The 18,589-nt window shown below is 51.1% G+C and overlaps 1 protein-coding gene across 24 annotated transcripts in view; it reads right to left on the reverse strand.

Moving 5' to 3' along the window:
• Positions 1 to 18,589, reverse strand: part of KIF1B (kinesin family member 1B) — a 2,119,562-nt gene that overhangs the window by 941,590 nt on the left and 1,159,383 nt on the right. For all 24 annotated transcript variants that reach the window (XM_069609972.1, XM_069609971.1, XM_069609973.1 and 21 more), the window contains one exon: positions 16,151 to 16,313. In XM_069609972.1, coding sequence (XP_069466073.1) covers positions 16,151 to 16,313 — 163 coding nt within the window. The remainder of the gene's footprint in view (positions 1 to 16,150; positions 16,314 to 18,589) is intronic.

An 18,589-nucleotide genomic window follows, 5' to 3' on the forward strand; every position in this document is an offset into this window, starting at 1 on the left:
ACATGCTGTGCATAGACTAGCGAGCAGTACCCGGAGTTGGCGGTGGGTTATGAGAAGGAACAGTAGAGAAAAGGTGTCGTAATACTGCCTGTCCCACCTGGGAGTCAGATCTAGAGTGTGTATCTAGACAGTAGTGTTTTGTAAAGGTGTGCACAGAACTCCAGGTAGCCGCTTTGCAGATGGACTCAAGGGGAACATTTGCAATGAATGCTATGGATGCCCCCGTGCCTCGAGTAGAGTGTGCTCTTGGCCTAAAGGGCAGTTCTCTCTTAGCAAGAGTATAGCAGAGAGTGATGCATTGAACAATCCATCTAGAAATAGTGGATTTTGAAACCGCATCTCCTTCTCTTCCTGCTGCCACCGAGATGAAGAACTGATTAGTCTTCCTCAGTGGTCTGGTTCTTTCCATGTAGAACATGACCGCTCTGCGTACATCTAGTGTGTGCAGAGTCCTTTCTCCCAAATTGGAAGGATTTTGAAAGAACGTTGGTAGTTCTATAGATTGGTTTACGTGGAATTTAGAAATAAATTTCGGAGCAAACCTAGGGTGAGTGCGTAGAACCACTTTATCTTTGTGAACTGTAACGAAGGGGTCTAGAATAGAAAGAGCCTGAAGTTCACTTACTCTCCTGATGGAGGTGATAGCTATTAAAAAAGCAGTCTTAAGCGTGAGGTGTTTAAGAGATGCTTTGTGCATGGGTTCGAATGGAGAGCCAATGAGTCTGGTAAGTACCACATTAAGGTCCCATCCGGGAGCTGGGTCAGCTATCGGGGGGTGTATTCTCTTTACTTCCTTTATGAAGGCCTTTATAACAGGGATCCTCCACCACGACACTTTGAGTTGGGAAGTGGTGTATGCAGAAAGTGCCGCTAGGTGGATTTTAATGGAGTTAAACACTAGACTTGAATCCAATAGGTGGGTCAGGTATAGGACCACATGTGTGGGAGAGCAGTCAATAGGGTTGATGCTTTTACTCCTGCACCAGATGACAAATCTTTTCCACTTGCTAGAATAGCAGTGGCGAGTGTTCGGTTTTCTGGCTTCCCTGAGGATGTCCATGCATCTTTGCGGGAGTTGTAGATGTCCGAACTCTATGATCTCAGGAGCCAAGCTGCTAAGTTCATGTTCTGGGGGCATGGATGCAGAGTCCTGCCCTTGTCCTGAGACAGCATGTTGTACGGGCAGGGGAGTTTTACTGGGGGGGGATAGAGACATCTCCATCAAGTGAGCGAACCATGGTTGTCGTGCCCACATTGGGGCCACTAGTATCATGGTCACTTGTTCCTGGTGCATCTTGTTGTGATGCCGGAAATGCATCTGAGGGACAGGGCCTCTGAATCCTTGTCCTTTCTCTGTTTTTACCGTGTGTTCTGTCATGTTTTCTGCCCAGGAGTCCATGAGGGACTCCTGGCAGTGCAGCTCTCTTTTGGTTTGGTGAACAGACCCATGGGATACCCTTATGGCACCCATGGGTAGGGGTACAACCCTGTGCCCCTAGTGTATGTTTTTGGGCACCTGTGGGTGGCCCACAGAGCAGGGTATGGGCTGGTGGCAGCTCCATGCTGAATTTGACAGGTGCTCTGGGTGTCCTCCATTTTGGGATACCCAGGCCCTGCCATTGGAATCAGTTGATTCCTGATAGGAAACAAGATGGCCCCTGTGGCCTCTTGCTTTCTATTGCCTGTTATCTTGTTTTTCCCAAAGTCCTGGGAAGCCCTGACTCTGTCCCTTCCCCCTGACTGGCTGTTGGGTGGAAGTTCCATATATGGTGTTGTTGTGAAGGCCCAGCTAGACTGACTGGAGCCTTCCCAGTGACTGTATGTTATGGGTACCTCCTGTGGGTGGGACCTGGGTGAATGGAGTGTGTGACCAATATACACTCCTTGTTGTGGTTGTCTGGTTTCTGGCATGAGAGACAAAGACTGAGACAGCCCTGCCCGAAACTGGCCTGAATGCAGTGTGTAGTGTTGAATGGCTGGGTACTTGTCCCAATCCACATTCCTTGTTGTGAGTGTCTGAAAGGGAGGAGTGTGGCCTGAATGCACTGTGTGCCTGATTGGCTGACTGACTGCATGAATGCCCTTCTGTGTGATTGGCTGCTGTGTGTGTGCCAGCAGTGTGGATGAGAGACAGAATAGTATATCTGGGGACCTCTCACCACTGGAAATTGTTCAGAAGCATTCAGAAGCTGAGTCTCCACTCAAGAGTAACTGGATTTGCTGATCCTCGACGTCCAGCTGGAAGAAGAAGACTTGCTGTGGCATTTGCTTCGACGGAACTGAAGGTTGTCGAAATTGTCGAGGGCTGACCCGAGAGAGGACCTGGCTAGGCGCCCTCTTCCCGTGCTCCGAGGGACCATCGAGCACCGCTGAATCTTCGCCGAAGCGCCCTGGAAGTCAGACCCTCGAAAGGCTGCCGACCCGAGACGGGACCGCCGAGGAGATCGAAGTGAAGCACCCGGACATCGACGCCGTCGAAGTCCATTGCCGTCGACCAGGGTTCGCAGGTCTGTGTAACCGCTGGAGGCCCGTCGAAGTTGTGTGCCCAGCCGTGGGAACCACTTGACGCCGTGCCGCCGACGATCGGAGCCGTCCGCTCCATTGCCTAAGAACATTCAATCGAAGGACTCTCTCGACCGCATCGTCGACCGCTTATCCTGCCGGAGAAAGTCGAGGACGACCAACGCGCCGAGGAGAAACCTGCCGGTGGGTTTCCCGCCACCCGACGACCCCAAAGACTCGGACGACTCGACGCCCTTGCTGGGCTCCCGTCTCTACAATCTTTGCGGTCCAGAACTATTGTCATCGAGGTGCCCCGCACACCTCCGCCTTGCAGGACGCCGACGCCCCGACGCCGACGAGCACCGCTCGGACGGAGCTGCCGCCTCTTCGACAACGTTCGGCCTCGTTTGTCGACGGACGTTCGACGCCCCGTGCCTCCCGCCTGAAAAGGAAGGCATTCAAGAAGGGCCGTCGATTCCCCGTCGCCGAACAGCGAGTCCCTCGACGCTTGTCGACGCCTTTTCGAGGAACTCGACTCCACCAGGTACATTGGGGGGGTAAAAACATTATAGGAGAGAAATAGACTATTGAACAATATCTGGACTGGGCTGGTGTTATATCTCTTTATTTTGCAGGTTGCCCAGGTGGGGGGATCTCCACACAGAACTGTGTCCAGTAGCAAGGGCCAGTATTCTGCCTATTGTTTCAACCCTCTGTTATCTCTCCTCTCTCTATTGCTGGTTTCCTTCTTATTGATCTGTGTGCCATTTCTACAGTATTGTGAATGCACTTTAATGAGGTCTAATATTAGTGGTACCACTTTAGAATTGTAGATATTTACCATTGCTGATTTTCCTGAGCACAAAGTGCGTTATTGTGATAAGTGTACATAACCCTTGAATATTAATTATATAAAGACTGTGTTTTCAGTAATACAGTGTGTGGACATTCCTTTGTGGGGGCTTGGGGATACACTGTACTTAAGAACCAGCCTGCATCACCTCCTGAGAAGCTAGGCCTTGATTGCTCGTCCATCGCTACCGTAATAGAGAATCTTGGCTGGGGTCCTCTGTGCCTCCCCTCTACCATATAGAGAGCAGAAGTACAGACCCCCCCACCGGTCTTCTTTACAAAGCTGGTGGCAGCGGTGGGATGCTTATGGTTTTAAGACTCAGTGTATAACCGTGCCACTTACAAAATATCCGCACTTTATTAGATTAAGGTTTGGGTGTGTACCAAATAACTGCATTACAGGCAATGGAGCCCATTGCAAATGGTAAATTGACTCGGATGAGCTTAGAGGCTCTCCAGAGTGCTTGTGAAGCCAGGGAGTTGGACTTTGTGGATAAGTCTAGGGCTGAGCTGATAGCTGCCCTGGTGGACTACCAGACTGATGGTGAAACCCTTGATGAAGGGGGGGATGCAACCAGTGAGGACTCTGCCCCTGGGGTTGTCGCTGAATCTGTTTCTGGGAATGCCACCATTCCTGCTGCCTCTGTTCCAAACCCCAGCAATTCCATGGAACTTGAGTTATTAAGGATGAAATTGGCCTTTGAATATCGCAAGTTGGAAATAGAAGCTGAGCTTAAGAAAGAGGAGCTGGCACAGCAAGTGGAACTCAAGAATAGGGATCTTGCGCTCAAAGACAAGGACACTGAATGTCAGAGAATCCAGCTAGAGAGAGCTAGAGTGGAGACTTCAGCTAGACCAATTGAGAGTGGCAGGTCCCCAGCCACCAAGTTTATGAAAGATTTGGTTGGTGTGTTTGTGGAGGGTTCAGATATCCTCCAATGGATTGAAGCGTTTGAAATGGCTTGTGCAATTCATGATGTAGATAAAAGAGATTGGGCTAAGTGTTTGTTAAGCAGAGTGCCTCTAACTGGATATGACTGTATTCTGAAGCTGAGTGTGGAGGAAAGGGGTCAGTATGAGTGTATGAAGTCTGCTTTGATTGCCAAGTTTGGCAAGACACCTACCCAATACCTTAAAAGGTTCAGGGATTTTAAGAAAAGAGAGAATGTGTCTTGGGTTGACTGGGTGAGTACTGCGCACATGAACATGATGGGGTGGATTGACGGTTACAAGGTGAAAACTTTTGTTGAGTTGTCCCACCTCTTGTTTTTTGAGCATTTTTCTGAAGCCTGTTCACCAGAGCTGCGTCAGTATGTGGCTGACCAGAACATTTTGGACCCCTTTAAGCTGGCTAGGTTGGCTGACAAGTGGGTCTCCCACCGGGTGTCCCCTAAGGACTCCAGTGGGAAGGACAAGGACAAAGAAAAGGGGACCTCTCAGAAAGCTGAGGAGTCCCAAAAGCAATCACAGTCGGGTAAACCAAAACCTTCCTCTCCTAAGACCCAAAAATCTGGTGGGGATAAGTCCTCTGTGGGTGGGAATAAGAGTAGTGGTCCACCTGCTGCAAAGCAGGTTCCCAGTGGTTCCAGTACCGTACCCCGCACTCCTGGCACTTGTTGGGATTGTGGGGCTCTGGATCACAAAAGGGGTGACCCCAAGTGTAAAGGTAAGGCACTTGGAGTACAGGCTGTCAGCCTGACCTACCCTTACCCCGTGGCTGAGGTGGAGGCCACTGTCCTCCCCTCCTCTACAGGAATCACATTTGGTGCTCCGGTAGAGATTTCCTTAGTGTCCCTTGGGGCCTGGGACCAGTACGCAGAAGTACTGGCGACTATCCCACAGAACACCCGTAGGTTTTTGAGAAGTGTCTTCTTGAATGGCCAGCCTTCTACTGGTTTGAGAGACACTGGGGCAAGCATGACAGTGGTGGACAGGACCCTGCTCCAGCCAGAGGACTATGAAGGTGCTCCTCTGCAAACCACCAGATTAGCTGGTGGGCCTCCCAAATTATCACCTGTAGCCTTAGTCACACTCATGATTGGAGACAAGACAGCAAAGCTTCCTGTCCTGGTTCAGGACAATGTCCCTGCTAACATTCTGTTAGGTAATGATCTAGTGGAGTTGGGGTTGATCTCGGATGGTCTTCCCCTGACTGCTGCTGCGGTCACTAGGTCACAGGTGACACCGGGTCTGGCTGTGAGTCAGGTACCCGAGCCAAAGGCGAGGCCTAAGGCAAGAAGAAGGAAGACCAAGAAGGCCACCTCTGTGGAGGGAACACCTTCTCTTCCTGCTGTTCCGACAGCACCCATTGGGATCCATACTCCGGACGGGCTGGGTCCAGTGGAAAACCCAAACTCAACTCCTGTGGGAGAAGAGACAGAAGACTCTCCTGTGGGAGAGGTTCTCAACCCAGAGGAGCACCCCGACCTTCAATGCTTGTTAGCTGAAGGGGGACCCTCCCGGGCAGACTTCTGTAAGGGACAGAGAGAGTGCCACTCTCTCGAGGGCCTGAGGAAACAGGCCCTGTCCCAGGCACAAGGTGAAGTGCCTAGGACATTCAAGATTTATTGGGAGGGTGAGCTCCTTGTTAGTGAGCCCACTAAGCCCGAACCTGGTGCCCGCAAGAGGTTGGTGGTACCCCAGGTTTACAGGCCCTTCCTACTGCAGTTGGCGCATGAGGTGCCCTTGGCTGGTCATCTTGGGACCAAGAAGACTAAGCAGAGGCTCTCTGCCCATTTCTACTGGCCACGGATGGGAGTAGAGGTGGAGTCCCACTGCAGGACCTGCCCAACTTGTCAGTTGTCTGGCAAGACTGGAGGCAGGGTCATTGCCCCACTGCAGCCATTACCAGTGGTTGGCACACCATTTGAGAGGGTGGGCATCGACATCGTCGGTCCCCTTGACCCTCCCACTTCAGGTGGACATCGGTTCATCCTGGTCTTGGTAGATCATGCCACCAGGTACCCTGAGGCAATACCCCTTCGGACTGTTACTGCCAAGGTGGTTGCCAGGGCTCTCCTGGGCATTTTCACCCGTGTTGGATTCCCCAAGGAGGTTGTCTCTGACCGAGGATCCAACTTCATGTCTAGTTACATGAAAACCATGTGGAAAGAGTGCGGGGTAACCTACAAGTTCTCCACCTCTTACCACCCCCAGACCAATGGTCTGGTTGAGAGATTTAACAAAACTCTCAAGGGCATGCTAGGTGCTTTGGAAGAGCCCCTAAGGAGGAAATGGGATCTCCTCCTGCCATGCCTGCTGTTTGCTTACAGAGAGGTACCTCAAGAGGGTGTTGGTTTCAGCCCCTTTGAGTTACTCTTTGGACATCCCGTGAGGGGGCCCCTCGCCTTGATCCGAGAAGGCTTGGAAGCCACCCCTCCAGGTCCCGCCAAGCAAGTGGGGGACTATGTGTTAGGCCTCAGGCGGAGGATGACACAAATGATGGGTCAGGCAACAGCAAATCTCAAGGCCAGCCAGGAATTGAATAAGTACTGGCATGACCTGAAAGCTTCGCAAGTGGATTGGACTCCGGGACAGGAAATCCTTGTGATGGAGCCTACCAAGCCTAGAGCTTTGGCAGACAAGTGGACTGGACCCTTCAGGATCATCTCCAAGATGGGCGAAGTCAATTATCTGGTGGACATGGGAGCCTCTGGGGTAGCCCCCCAGGTATTCCATGTCAACAGGCTCAAGCCTTTCCACAGGCGAGCAGAGGTCTCATGTCTCTTGCTAGCTTCAGGGCAAGAAGAGGATGAGAGTGAGCCCCTTCCTGATTTGCTGCATAGCAACCCTCAGGATGGCTCAGTGGAGGGAGTACAACTCTCTCCCGATTTGACAACAGAGCAGCAGAGGGCCTGCCGGGCTTTGCTCCAGCAGTATGCCCCTCTGTTTTCACTGACACCGGGCCTTACACCGTGGTGTAAGCACGAAATTGACACTGGTGACAGTGTGCCTGTCAAAAGCAGGAGCTATCGTATGTCAGATACCGTCAAAAACCACATCCAGGCTGAGGTCGCCAAGATGTTGGATCTGGGTGTTATTGAACCCTCCACCAGTCCCTGGTCCAGTCCAGTGGTCCTTGTCCCCAAGGCAAGTTCCCCGGCGGGTACCAAGGATTGGAGGTTCTGTGTGGACTACCGAGGAGTCAATGCCGTCACCAAAACTGACGCGCACCCATTGCCCAGGGCTGATGAGCTCGTGGACACTATAGGTGCTGCCAAATTTGTGAGCACCTTTGACCTTACCTCAGGCTATTGGCAAATAGCTCTGACGGACCATGCCAAGGAAAAGACGGCATTCTCCACACCTGAGGGACTCTACCAGTTTAGGGTCATGCCCTTTGGGTTGAAGAATGCCCCTGCCACCTTCCAGAGATTGGTCAACCATGCGCTCAGTGGGCTGGAAGCCTTTTGTGTGGCTTACTTAGACGACATTGCCGTCTACAGTTCCACCTGGGAAGAGCATTTGACACATCTGGATAAGGTGTTGCAGGCCTTGAAAAGGGCTAACCTCACTATCAAGGCCACCAAGTGCCAGATAGCTCAGGGGAAAGTTACCTATCTTGGTCATGAGGTAGGAGGGGGTCAAATCCAACCTCTCTCCAGTAAAGTACAGGACGTACAGAACTGGGAGACTCCCACTACTCAAACCCAGGTGAGAGCCTTTTTGGGCCTCACTGGGTACTATCGCAATTTCATGGCAGACTATGGAACCATAGCTGCACCCCTGACAGCTCTAACTTCACCCAAACAGCCTAGGAAGGTTAATTGGACTGAAGACTGTCAGAGGGCCTTTGATGGCTTGAAAGAAAGTCTGTGTAGGGCACCTGTGTTGAGTGCGCCTGACTACAGCCGACCCTTTATCGTCCAGACGGATGCCTGCGACACCGGAATTGGAGCTGTCTTGTCCCAGTTAGATGACAAAGGGAGAGAACATCCTATCATATTCATCAGTAGACAACTCAAGGGTAGAGAACTTAGGTGGGCTACTGTTGAAAAGGAATGTTTTAGTATAGTTTGGAGCCTTAGGCGTTTTAGGCCCTACCTTACGGGGTCCACCTTCAAGGTCCAAACAGATCATAAGCCCCTGAAGTGGCTTATGCAGATGAAGGGTGAGAATCCGAAATTGCTCAGGTGGTCGATTAGCCTACAAGGGCTAGACTTCACCATAGAGCACAGACCAGGGAAGAGTCACGATAATGCAGATGGCCTTTCCAGAAGGTATGTTGACCGTCTGGATGAGGGTGTCTATCCCGTGGGAGATTAGGCACCCTCCACCTCAGTCTGGGGGGGGCGACTGTGATGCCGGAAATGCATCTGAGGGACAGGGCCTCTGAATCCTTGTCCTTTCTCTGTTTTTACCGTGTGTTCTGTCATGTTTTCTGCCCAGGAGTCCATGAGGGACTCCTGGCAGTGCAGCTCTCTTTTGGTTTGGTGAACAGACCCATGGGATACCCTTATGGCACCCATGGGTAGGGGTACAACCCTGTGCCCCTAGTGTATGTTTTTGGGCACCTGTGGGTGGCCCACAGAGCAGGGTATGGGCTGGTGGCAGCTCCATGCTGAATTTGACAGGTGCTCTGGGTGTCCTCCATTTTGGGATACCCAGGCCCTGCCATTGGAATCAGTTGATTCCTGATAGGAAACAAGATGGCCCCTGTGGCCTCTTGCTTTCTATTGCCTGTTATCTTGTTTTCCCAAAGTCCTGGGAAGCCCTGACTCTGTCCCTTCCCCCTGACTGGCTGTTGGGTGGAAGTTCCATATATGGTGTTGTTGTGAAGGCCCAGCTAGACTGACTGGAGCCTTCCCAGTGACTGTATGTTATGGGTACCTCCTGTGGGTGGGACCTGGGTGAATGGAGTGTGTGACCAATATACACTCCTTGTTGTGGTTGTCTGGTTTCTGGCATGAGAGACAAAGACTGAGACAGCCCTGCCCGAAACTGGCCTGAATGCAGTGTGTAGTGTTGAATGGCTGGGTACTTGTCCCAATCCACATTCCTTGTTGTGAGTGTCTGAAAGGGAGGAGTGTGGCCTGAATGCACTGTGTGCCTGATTGGCTGACTGACTGCATGAATGCCCTTCTGTGTGATTGGCTGCTGTGTGTGTGCCAGCAGTGTGGATGAGAGACAGAATAGTATATCTGGGGACCTCTCACCACTGGAAATTGTTCAGAAGCATTCAGAAGCTGAGTCTCCACTCAAGAGTAACTGGATTTGCTGATCCTCGACGTCCAGCTGGAAGAAGAAGACTTGCTGTGGCATTTGCTTCGACGGAACTGAAGGTTGTCGAAATTGTCGAGGGCTGACCCGAGAGAGGACCTGGCTAGGCGCCCTCTTCCCGTGCTCCGAGGGACCATCGAGCACCGCTGAATCTTCGCCGAAGCGCCCTGGAAGTCAGACCCTCGAAAGGCTGCCGACCCGAGACGGGACCGCCGAGGAGATCGAAGTGAAGCACCCGGACATCGACGCCGTCGAAGTCCATTGCCGTCGACCAGGGTTCGCAGGTCTGTGTAACCGCTGGAGGCCCGTCGAAGTTGTGTGCCCAGCCGTGGGAACCACTTGACGCCGTGCCGCCGACGATCGGAGCCGTCCGCTCCATTGCCTAAGAACATTCAATCGAAGGACTCTCTCGACCGCATCGTCGACCGCTTATCCTGCCGGAGAAAGTCGAGGACGACCAACGCGCCGAGGAGAAACCTGCCGGTGGGTTTCCCGCCACCCGACGACCCCAAAGACTCGGACGACTCGACGCCCTTGCTGGGCTCCCGTCTCTACAATCTTTGCGGTCCAGAACTATTGTCATCGAGGTGCCCCGCACACCTCCGCCTTGCAGGACGCCGACGCCCCGACGCCGACGAGCACCGCTCGGACGGAGCTGCCGCCTCTTCGACAACGTTCGGCCTCGTTTGTCGACGGACGTTCGACGCCCCGTGCCTCCCGCCTGAAAAGGAAGGCATTCAAGAAGGGCCGTCGATTCCCCGTCGCCGAACAGCGAGTCCCTCGACGCTTGTCGACGCCTTTTCGAGGAACTCGACTCCACCAGGTACATTGGGGGGGTAAAAACATTATAGGAGAGAAATAGACTATTGAACAATATCTGGACTGGGCTGGTGTTATATCTCTTTATTTTGCAGGTTGCCCAGGTGGGGGGATCTCCACACAGAACTGTGTCCAGTAGCAAGGGCCAGTATTCTGCCTATTGTTTCAACCCTCTGTTATCTCTCCTCTCTCTATTGCTGGTTTCCTTCTTATTGATCTGTGTGCCATTTCTACAGTATTGTGAATGCACTTTAATGAGGTCTAATATTAGTGGTACCACTTTAGAATTGTAGATATTTACCATTGCTGATTTTCCTGAGCACAAAGTGCGTTATTGTGATAAGTGTACATAACCCTTGAATATTAATTATATAAAGACTGTGTTTTCAGTAATACAGTGTGTGGACATTCCTTTGTGGGGGCTTGGGGATACACTGTACTTAAGAACCAGCCTGCATCACCTCCTGAGAAGCTAGGCCTTGATTGCTCGTCCATCGCTACCGTAATAGAGAATCTTGGCTGGGGTCCTCTGTGCCTCCCCTCTACCATATAGAGAGCAGAAGTACAGACCCCCCCACCGGTCTTCTTTACACTTGTGCACCACTCTGTTGAGAAGGGGAGTCGGGGGAAAAGCGTAAACAAATTTCCCTGACCATTGCATCGACAGACCGTTCCCCTTGGATTGGTTCTGGGGGAACCTGGAGGCGTAACTTAGGCATTGTGAGTTTTCCAGGGTTGCGAACAGGTCTATTTCTGGGAATCCCCATTGTGTGAAGACGTCGAAGACGATGTCTTCGTGCAGGCGCCATTCGTACTCTTCGGGCAGGGGGAAATCTCTGCTGAGACTGTCTGCCAGCAGATTGAGTTCCCCGGGTACATGTAGTGATAGTAGGAACATGTCCTGTTTGAGAGCCCACTTCCATATATTCTGGGCCAGCTTGGACAGGCCTGGAGAGTGGGTGCCCCCTTGCTTGTTGATGTAGTACATGGCTGTGGTGCTGTCTGTAAGGACCATTACTGTTTTGCCTTGTAGGTGTTTCTGGAAGGCTCTTAGCGCCTTGAACACAGCTAGTAGCTCCAAAAGATTTATGTGTTTGGATGCTACGTTCGGAGTCCACACTCCGTGAGCAGTCTGATGGGATAGGTGCGCCCCCCATCCTGTGAGGGATGCGTCTGTGGTTAGAGTGGCATAAGCCGCGGGTGTGGCAAAGGGTTTCCCTTTTTCCATGTTTTCCTTTGTCCACCACCGTAGCGAGAGAACCAAGGCTTGCGAGACCACAACTAGATCCTCCCATATTCCGCTGGCCTGACACCACTGGCTGTTGAGCCACTCTTGCATTGGGCGCATGCGCAGGCGTGCGTGAGGTCCCAAATAAATACACGACGCCATGATTCCTAGCAGGCGTATTGCTTTGCGTACCGTCACCTCTCGACCGGTCACATATTGAGGGATTTGAAACAGCATGTTTTGGACCCTCTCTTTGGAGGGGAAGACGAGGCCGTCCTTTGTTCGAATTAGAGCCCCTAGGAATTGCTTGATTTGACTGGGGTCTAAACTGGACTTCTTTTCGTTGATGGAGAAGCCCAACTTGAACAAAAGGTCTACCGTCTTTTGGGTATTGGAGAAGCATGTTTCGTAAGAATCCCCTGTAATGAGCCAGTCGTCGAGGTAAGGGTAAACTGGGATGGACAACCTGCGCAGGTGGGCCGCTGCCACTGCCAGCACCTTCGTGAATACCCTTGGTGCTGATGCTATGCCGAAGGGTAGCACTTTGAACTGGTAGTGTTTGCCCTCTATCATGAACCTGAGGTATTTTCTGTGCGCTGGCAACATTAAAATATGAAAGTATGCATCTTTCATGTCCAATGTTGTCATGTAATCTCCCTGAGAAAGCAGTGGGATCACTTCCTGTAAGGTTACCATACGAAACTTTTGGGGTTTGATAAACTTGTTCGCTGGGCGCAGATCTAATACAGGGCGCATGGTTAGATCCTTTTTGGGTACAAGGAAGTACACTGAATAAATACCTTCCGTTACCTGAGATAGAGGCACGACCTCTATGGCTCCTTTTTCCAGCAGTTGTTGTACTTCTTGGAGAAGGATGGCAAGATGTTCCGGTGTCATGCGACGTCCCCTCGGGGGTCTGTAGGATGGGGAACTGTTGAATTCGATACAGTATCCGTGGGCTACGGTGGAAAGTACCCAACGGTCTGACGTTATCTCCTCCCATGCAGGAAGAAAGGATGTTATCCGGCCCCCGACCGGTGTTGCATGGGAGGGGACGCGAATCTTCGCATCACTTGGAGTTGTTGGGGGCTTGGGAGCCTCTGGGGGTGGATCCCCGACCTCTCCCTTTACCCCGGCGTTGGCCTCTTTGGCTGTACTGCCCACTATTGGTCTGGTAATTGGTGGCAGGGTATTGTAGATGCTGACTTTGTTGTTGTTGTTGGCGTTGGCCACGAAAAAAGCGTTTATTGCCATAGCCGCGTCTGGTAGTGGGCTTAGAGATTTGGTCAAGAGTCTTGATAGTATCTAACTCTTTTTTAGCCATCTCTAGAGCTTCATCCACCGCTTTTCCAAAGAGGTTAGAGTCTTCCACAGGTTTATTTATTAAAGACGCCTGTGTCTCCGGTTTAAACCCCGAGTTGCGCAGCCATACATGGCGTTTTAGGAGTATTCCCTGCACCAGGGAACGTCCCGCTGTTTCTGCCGCGTCCAGAGAGTTTTTTACAATGCTCTGGTTCACCTGGGTTCCTTCGCCAATAGTTGAAAGTAGGCGTGTACGTAAAGGCTCCGGTGCTTCCTCGGCGTCCTTGCGCAGTTTGGCCCACTGCGCGTCTGCATAGCTAGCAAGCAAAGAATTGTTGTTCGCAATTCTTGCTGAGAAGGCAGCCGAGGAAGTTACTCTTTTTGCAAGGGCATATAGCCTTTTGCCCTCCTTGTCAGGGGGTGCCTCACTGGTGGAAAGTGGTACCCCTGCCCTCTTTCTAGTATTAGATACTACTAGGGAATCCGGAATGGAATGTCCCCTAATGTAGAGCGGGTCTGAGGGAGAAGGAGTGAAAAGTTTTTCAATTCTCGGATTGACCCCTCTGATCAATGCGGGAGTGGCCAGCGAAGGGATGATTCTTCTCTTCACTGAAGCTAGGAGGGGAATGGTCTGGCTGACCGGGGGTTTCTCTTTAATTACTTTTTTACAAAGTCTAATTCTGGAGAGAGCTCCCCAGTGTCCAGTTCGAAATGTGCTGCTGCTCTGCGCAACAGTGCATTGAAAGTGGGCTGATCGTCAATTGGAGACGTGTTCCTAACCGGTGAATTGTCAGGAGGATTTAGGTTTAGGACATCAGTGTCGGAATATACTGATGGGGATTGCCAGGGGTGCGAAGGTCCTTCTTCAGTGTCTTCTCTGAAGCCTTCTTTTATAATGTCTGGCCTGTCTTCCAGACATTCCTCCTGGTTCTGTCCTTCATCGTCCATGAAATCATCCTCCTCCTCCAAGTATTGTTCCTCCCCAGTGAAGTCGTATATGTTATGGAAGTCTGAGGCTGTGTCCACCTGGGGATCGACTAGCCTCGGATTTTTGGCCCTGGGGTCCTCCTGAGGCCCTTCTCTAGTCCTCTTGGGAGTTTGAGAGGTCTGGGTATTCATAAACCTTTCCATCCTCTCCATACAGAGGTGGAGTCTTTCCATGGTTTCATGGGGTACCCCAGAGCGGTCTGGCGGGGGAAAAATAGAGTCATCTAGCTGGAAACGGCTCGACCTCTCCCAAAGCGTCGAGGAAAGTGTCCCGTCGCCCTCCGAAAAACCTTCAGGTGTGCTGGGTGACCCCCCGACTGAAGGGGGTAGTCCCTGCCTTTCTTCGGGCTTTTTCGGCGTGTCTTTCGACTTATGCGTAGCGCTCGACGTGTTCTTCGGCGTACGCTTCTGGGCGTCGGCTACAGCGATCCTCGCCAAGCTTTCGGCGACTCGTTTGTCGGCGACTAGTTTGTCGGCGGAAGCTTGCGTTTTAGACGCTATGGGTGTCGAACGCTCTACTGCGGTATGCGCCTTCTGTTGATGCGCACCGGCCAATGGTTTGGGGGCGGCACCCTTATTTGCCGAAAGCCCAGACGCTGGTCGCGGCTGCGGTTGCGAGAGGGGCTTCGAACCCGAACGGTCCGAGGAGGCCGCCGGTGGAACCTGCGTCTCCTTGGGCGCCGAAGCTCTTTTCGTCTTAGACGAAGAAGAGCCGTGGGTTGTGTGCTTATGTGCGGAGGTCGTGTTATCGCGTTCCTCGTCACTGTCGGTGGTAGCAGCGGCGGGTGAACCTTCGGCCTTCGACATCGCGTATGCCGCCCACCTTTTAACCCTACGGTCTTTTAGAGTTTTAGGCTTAAGAAGCCGACAATCCGCGCAACCTTCCTCCTTGTGATCGAGGGGCAAGCAGCGGTTACACCGTGAATGCTTGTCCTTCCAAGTAAATTTGCCTTTGCAAAGCGGGCAAAACGTAAAGGGTGTCCTCTCCATAGCCGAGGCAATAAATCGCGATAAGCACCCCAAGGGAAAGGAAGGGGAAAGGGAAAGGCATTCTCAGAAAAGACCCAGAGATGTCCCACGACCCCACTCTCCCTACTGTATATGGCCTGCGAGGCCAGGCCACGTGTTCGGCAGCGCCGAAGGATTTCCTCCGCTCGACCCTCCGTCGAAGATCTTGCTCGGCGGAGAACAGCTTACAACTGCGTCGAGGGAGGGATTATTAATATTATGAGAAAAAACGACCAAAGGTCGAGGAGTTGCAATGTCTCTCGAGGAGCTCCGCGTGAAGGCGACCAGAAGCTGGGCGGAAAAAAACAATCTGAGGGACCTCGACGCGTGAGGGATTGTGGGTACAACGCACGTCACTATAGGGATAGTGTTTCAGACACGCCTTGTCGACGTCCCCTTTTTCGACTACGAAAAACAAAATGCAATACTCCGCAGTGACCACTGGATGTCGGACCTATGCACAGCATGTGATTCTAAGCAGATTAACAAACATCAGAAGTATCAATTTTAACTAAGTGTGCAAGAGAAGTCATAAGTCTTACGAGTACTAGACATTTTTGTGAAAGTGTAAGCTTGTGTTGGTAAAATCAAAGCAGTCTATGGACATTCTAATGTAGATAAATTCACACACGGCTAAGAGCTTCTGAGTTTTAATGCTAGGCCCACAACCATCTCTCACTATAAGAAATCCTGTCGGATGCTCAGGAGCAGAGGGATTGCTTGCTTTGGTGTAGAGAGCCTTACCCAATCTCTTTCAAGTCCTGTATCGGGTATAATCAGTATTATCTGCCACAAAACCAATCCGTTTCAGATGAGTATTGTAAACTGCCTCTTGGGTGGAGTAATGGCCCGGACAAGTGGGGTATGGTGGAAAAAAACATGTCAGCATGTTGTGCTGCTAGGTCAAAAGTGTGCAGGGAGGTCACAGTAAACAAATCATACAGATTTAACAATAAAGCAAGTGCATCTTTACAATATTTAAGTGATGATGGAGGACTTGGTCTTTTCAATGAAAGATACAAAGATGTCTGAATAGGATTAATGAAACTGCTGTATCAGCCAAAGCCCATCAGGAAAAGAAACAAGGAGATCTGAAACTGCCCATCTCTTCCAGTCTTTGCCCTTAGGATTCATAGTCCATTGTTTTACAGGTCTATTGGAAATTATGAGCCCTAAATACAATACCATCACACTAGTTCCATAGAGCAACTTCTTAATGCAGATTTCACTCACTTGAATTGGCAGAAGATGTCTGCATACTCTGGCAGGATTCCACTGGCCTGCAGTACAGTGACACGGAAAGTGAAGATACTGCCTAGCTTTAGGAGATCACCCGCATCCTCAGGGAGACCTTCAATCATCATTTTTCCATCATGTAGATAACCAGACTTTAGATCTAGAAAAGCAGATTGAAAAGAATAACAACAACTGAGACTACATGGCAAAAGCAAAATCAAAAGGCAAAAACACATGCGTTGGATGCCTTGTTGTTGCTTATGATTAGGAGGGAAAGTTGCCTTCCAAATTCTAGGCAAACCAGCGATCTGTTGGCTTCTTTGGCCCACCATATCTGATGTTGAGCTACAAAGGCCATCTCTCACGTAGGGAGTGCATAGGTAAGGATACAGGGCAATAGAGAAATTACTTACCATAATGTTCTTTCTATGGATTCTTCTCCCACAGATTCCTCGTCTGATAGATATCCTCATCCAGCTCTGCTACTCAGAAACATTTCGACAATGACCTTGACTTGGCCTTCGATCATCGATCCGTCTTGCTCAGTGCTCAATCGTCCGCTCTGGACATGACGTTGTGCATATATACCACATCACTACACACCATATCTCAGTACCCCCTTTTTTCCCCGTGCTTGAACACTGCAGAGGAAAACGATTTGAGACAAGGCTAACCAGCCTGCAAAAACTGGACAAAGGGAAAAACAGCTTGGAATAAGGCTCCCAAGAATCAGAGAGAAAATACAAAAGATGTTTGTATTTGTTTTTGTTTTTTTGGAAAGGCAAGCGACTAGCCAGAGGGGAGCGGTCACCTCAGAGCCATCACCAGTCATCCCGTCGCTTAGACAGATGTGCCAAGCAGCAAGAACTTTCTGAGTGGGTATGGATAGGAGGGGTGATGAGGAATATGCGGGAGAAGAATCCATAGAAGGAACATTACAGTAAGTAATTTCTCCTTCAATGGATTGCTTTTCTCCTGTAGATTCCTCATCTGATAGACTTCCCAAGGAATTAGGACCACAGAGGTGGGCAGAACGTATTACAGTAGATGATTTGGCAGAACTTCCCTATCAAAACATGCATCCATCCCACCGGCAACATCCAGACAAAAGTGCCTGGTAAACGTGTGCAAGGATGACCACTGTGTCTCTGTTGTTCCACTAGGCTCTCTCCCACTCTCTAGGTTCCCACTACAATCTGGTTACTGTTGGTACTGTGTTGTTCACCTGCCTTGCTTCTTCTTGCTGTGCTCCCTACTGTGTGACACCCCCTCCCACTCCTTTTTCTACACATCTTGTGCTGCGCTGGACTGTGCTCCTCTCCCCCTCTCTCACTTACGCCAACTTTCTCCCTCGCACCCTCTATGGTGCTCTCAATTTCCCCCATCTTCTCTAACTGCTACTTTATCTCCTATCCTATCCCTCTCACTAAGTCTGGAGGAAAAAAGTTCAAAAGGGATATCCTGGTCTCCAATCCAGGCCATCCTATCGCTGATATCAACATCAGCACTTCCTCCAGACAGAATCTCACTGACATCCTCTTTGTCGTTCCCTCGCCAGACCTATGGACCTCTCAAATGGTCTCTGTTCTCTCTCCTCTCCCATTAATGGTGGCACCCGGTGGGAGGTACTCTTGGCTCCCTTCCATTCCTCCAAAGCCTTCATCAATGTCTATCTAAATGGTACCATCATGGTGCAGGGCTCTCATCCCAATCTGCTCCTTCTGGAATAGGCGTCTCTGGCGTCTTATCAACTTCCGCCCTTCTACAGCTAACTCTTCTACCACCTCTCTGGCTACTCTGCCACATCCTTCCTCCTCCTCCTCCTCCTCTCTGGCCCCTATGCCGCCTCCGTCTGCTGCCTCTGCCAACTCTCAGGCACATCTACAGCTTCCGCTGGGTGTACCTCACTCCTGTACCCCACCCCGGAAGTCTTTCAAATGTGGCAACCTGCTCCAATTCACTACTCTCAACTCTCGCTCTGCTGTCAGACACTCCTCTGACTTATGCCACCTCCTCTAAGACCTTGACCTGGATGTCCTTGCTCTCACGAGACATGGTTCACGGCCTGCTTGGTCTCAAGTTTTTACACTCTTTTCCCTGAGGGCTACAAGATCCTCTCTGAGCCCAGAACGAACAGGCCCAGAGGTGGAGTGGCCCCGATCTTTCCAGAGTGGGTCCCTGCTTCTGTCATTTCTATGCATGCCTACTCCTCCTTTGAATGGCTGGTCTGCAGCCTCGCTATCTCTCCTGGCCTCTATCTGACTGTGGCCACATCTACAGGCCACCTGGCCAGGTCGCCCTATTCCTCTCAGAATGGGCTGACCTCTCCTCTTCTCTCCTTGCCTCTACCTCTCAACTTCTCCTCAGAGACATCAACATCAACCTGAATGCTTCTAATCCCACCTCTGGGCTCTTCAGCAACCTCTGCGATACTCT

This window comes from Ambystoma mexicanum, chromosome 8 (assembly GCF_040938575.1).
Source record: "Ambystoma mexicanum isolate Mex_15411 chromosome 8, UKY_AmexF1_1, whole genome shotgun sequence".
In the NCBI taxonomy this organism is placed as follows: Eukaryota; Metazoa; Chordata; class Amphibia; order Caudata; family Ambystomatidae; genus Ambystoma; species Ambystoma mexicanum.